Raw genomic sequence first — 3,292 nt, 5'->3', positions numbered from 1 at the left:
AAAGCTTCGTTGAGCACTGAGGTGAGATCTTGGACTTGATTGTCTAGATCAAAAATGTTCCCAGGGGGATCGGAGGAAGTGGTTAAAAGCAGCTCACTTAGAGCTGCATTATAATTCGTCCAGTTTGTGTTTTTAACATTTCTGAACGTTTTTTGATTGCAGATGTTCGATTCGTCTAAGGTTAAGGTGAATTCTAGAATCATATGGTCTGAGAACGAGTGTTGAGTGGACACTTTCCAGTTCTTGACCGATTCGTGAAGCCTAGCAGTAGCAAGAGTGACATCTAACACTTCCTGCCTGTTTTTAGTAATAAAAGTTGGCATATTGCCATCATTGCAGATGAACAGATTGTTACTAAATACAAAATCAAAAAGTAACTCACCTCTTTCATTAGTATTTTAGCTGCCCGAAACCTCATGATGAGCGTTGGCATCGCAACCTATTAGAAGCTCTACCCCGAGTCTCCTGGCGCTGCTTGTTAGCTGTATCAGGACATTCGATGGTAGTGTGGCATGGTCATGTGCCAGATATGCAGATACTGCCCATATTTGGCCCCAGGAGCCCTCGATACTTACTGCGGTTTGGTCACCATCACTATATTGCGAAAGTAAGAGGGCATTAAATTTTTTATTAACCACTATGCAGGACCTAGGCTTACCCTTATTTACCGCATAAAATAGGTTGTAGTTATTAGCCCTGATTCCGCATACAAGATCCTTATAAATCCATGGTTCTTGTATCAGGACCATATCAGCCTCGTTGTTGCTGAGGCGTTGCAGTAGACTGGCGGATGCAGCCTTGCTATGATGCAGGTTAATTTGCTGTACCCGCATCTTCAGTATGTGTGGATCCATTTTTCTCCACCACAGTGACATCAAGAGCACTATCCTCCTCAGAGTCATTACTCATTAGGAGTTCCTCTTCATCGAAAAGATAGCGCATGCCTATGCTCTCCTCTGATGTAATTGAGTGAGCTGGCGAAGGAGCAGACACTGAAATGTCCATGCACACAGGTGAGTCTTCAGATGGAATAACCGGACTCACTTCGGTCATGGAAGCAGGCTTAATATTGCCCACTTTCGATAAGGGATCAGCAGTATGTTGAGAAATTGCCGCTGATTCCCGTACATCAGACGAGGATTGCTCCTCATCTTTTTTGTAGACCCTCATAGTTATGGGGAAAAAACCGTAATTTAATACGCCACCAGATCGCGCCAAAATGGCCAGAGAGGCTTTGTCGATCACAAAACTGACCGACCTAAACTTGCCTTTGGCTTCTTCCAGCTTAGTGACCTTCCACGCGGACGTATTTAGATCAGGGTTTCCCACCCGAATTAGCTCCAGAATCCGCTGAGGGTCGGATGGTTCGGCTGGAATCCAGGAACGCGCCCTAGGTCGGCCAGGAATTTGTTCCTTGGCAACGACTTTAAGCTTTGCGCCTGGCCAGACCTCACCCATTCTGGAGATGGCAATGCGAAAGAGATCAACAGAACGCTGATCAACGCAGGCGACTAGTTTCACATGGCCCTGAAACCATCCACCGTCGCGACATTTGGGAATTGTACCTGGAAATTCCTTAAGAACTTCGACGTACAAGTCAAGGAGCTTTCGCTCAATTTGATCCCATTTTTCAGGATTAATAGTGCCATCTGGATCATTTTCGTCAATGACCGCCATTATGATGGAGCCCTTCAGCGTGTCGCTAAAGGACTTAGTAGTGGTGGCGTTGCCACGAAATTTTGCCTTTTTGGCATCTGGCTTCGAAGCTGACTCATCTAATGAGCGCTGGCGCTTCGGTACAGGTTCCTTTTTGACTTCCTTAGAAGTATCAAGGACCCGTTTGGCCCAGGCTAATCTAGCCTTAAGAGACTCGGACGTAACCGAGACCTTGCCATATCTCTCGAGCAGCCTAGTCGCCGCTCGCCGTTCTTTATAAATTCTCCTGGATGCAGAGGGGCCAGAACGCGTGGAGATTTCTGGTTTGTTAGGAGGTACCCTGTTATTACCGCTAGAAGTTGCGGTAGGTACCTTGGAACTAGTCGTTCCAGAAGAGCTTGGTTTAACCGAGCTTGATTTTTTTGAATTTTTATTATTTTGGTTCATATTTTAAACCCACGAGTTGCGGAGAAAGGAAAGTCGATCCGGGCAGAGATCCGCTATACCCGGACAAGGCTAAGTTACAACCGGAGGGCGCCAGATATCCGGAGGTCTCCGTTTAGAGACACACTAACGTAGTGCCATTCATCTCATCGGCACGGGTCGAATAACACCGGAGATTACGGGTTTTATCGAGTTTTCCTCTCTAGATCCATAGTGTTCTGTTGAGTCAATGAAGTTATCAACTACAAACAGGTTCACCTCGAGAAGGGTGTGATAAAGTACCACGCACCATGGTCTTGGTAAGGCATAGGCTGATGTTTTGCGCATGACCATACCCTGTTCATTGAGAACACGAACCCAACATTGTTAACAAAGATAAAATCCCACAATCTAAGCTGCTAAGCTTAAAAAAATGAGAGCCATCCCATTTACAACCTACAGTATTTAGCCAATTAAGCCAATTAATGCAAATGTTTTTGTCTAATAAATGAGTACTTTAAAAATTTGTACATGGAATGCAAACGGTTTAAGCCAATATAAACTTGAACTCAGTAATTTTATGTTCCGGAAAGTGGGGATGTAATGCTCCGCTCAGAAACACATCTAACAAACAGAAATTTCTTTTCTATTCCTGGTTATTTATTCTATAAAATCAATCACCCAGATGGCAAAGCACATGGTGGTACAGGTATTTTGATACGAAGGCGTCTAAAACACAATTTTCTAGGTGCATATGCTCATAACTATATGCAAGCAACATCAATATGCCTTAAGTACAAAGGAAAAAATTTAACTTTATCAGCAGTTTACTGCCCCCCTGGCTTCAACATTACTGAGCCCCAACTTACGGATTACTTCTTAACTCTAGGTAAAAGATTTCTTGCGGCGGAAGACTACAACGCTAAGCACACGTATTGGGGTTTACGACTCTGTAATTCAAAAGGAAAACACCTCCACAATTCCATTCTAAATAGAAAAAATGCATTAGACGTAGCATAATTTCTTCTGGGCAGCCAACATATTGGTCTGCTGATAACAATAAAATACCAGACCTAATAGACTTCGCCGTGACCACAGGCATAAGCAAAAATTTTATCTCAACATACACTAGCTGCGATTTGTTTTCTGACCACTTCCCAGTTGCATTTTGCTTACTTGATGGTCCTCAGTTATACGACTGGGTCAAATATAA

General features: G+C 43.7%; 1 protein-coding gene across 1 annotated transcript; it reads right to left on the bottom strand.

The window, feature by feature from the left end:
* Positions 1–401: 401 nt before the first annotated feature.
* On the bottom strand, positions 402–2,103 carry LOC119675546. Its single transcript, XM_038086753.1, has 2 exons — positions 659–2,103; positions 402–594 (listed from the first exon to the last, which is right to left on the bottom strand). The coding sequence occupies exon 1, from the start codon at positions 2,101–2,103 to the stop codon at positions 814–816; it is 1,290 nt and encodes a 429-aa protein (XP_037942681.1). The 3' UTR covers positions 402–594; positions 659–813.
* Between the last annotated feature and the right edge of the window lie 1,189 nt (positions 2,104–3,292).

This window comes from Teleopsis dalmanni, chromosome 2 (assembly GCF_002237135.1).
Source record: "Teleopsis dalmanni isolate 2A chromosome 2, ASM223713v2, whole genome shotgun sequence".
In the NCBI taxonomy this organism is placed as follows: domain Eukaryota; kingdom Metazoa; phylum Arthropoda; class Insecta; order Diptera; family Diopsidae; genus Teleopsis; species Teleopsis dalmanni.
The sequence above is the reverse complement of the archived record's forward strand: the minus strand, read 5'-3'. Positions and strand labels throughout refer to the sequence as shown.

Excerpts from the sequence above, each read along its gene's own strand:
- LOC119675546 (XM_038086753.1), bottom strand. The coding sequence starts at position 2,103 with ATGAACCAAAATAATAAAAATTCAAAAAAATCAAGCTCGGTTAAACCA.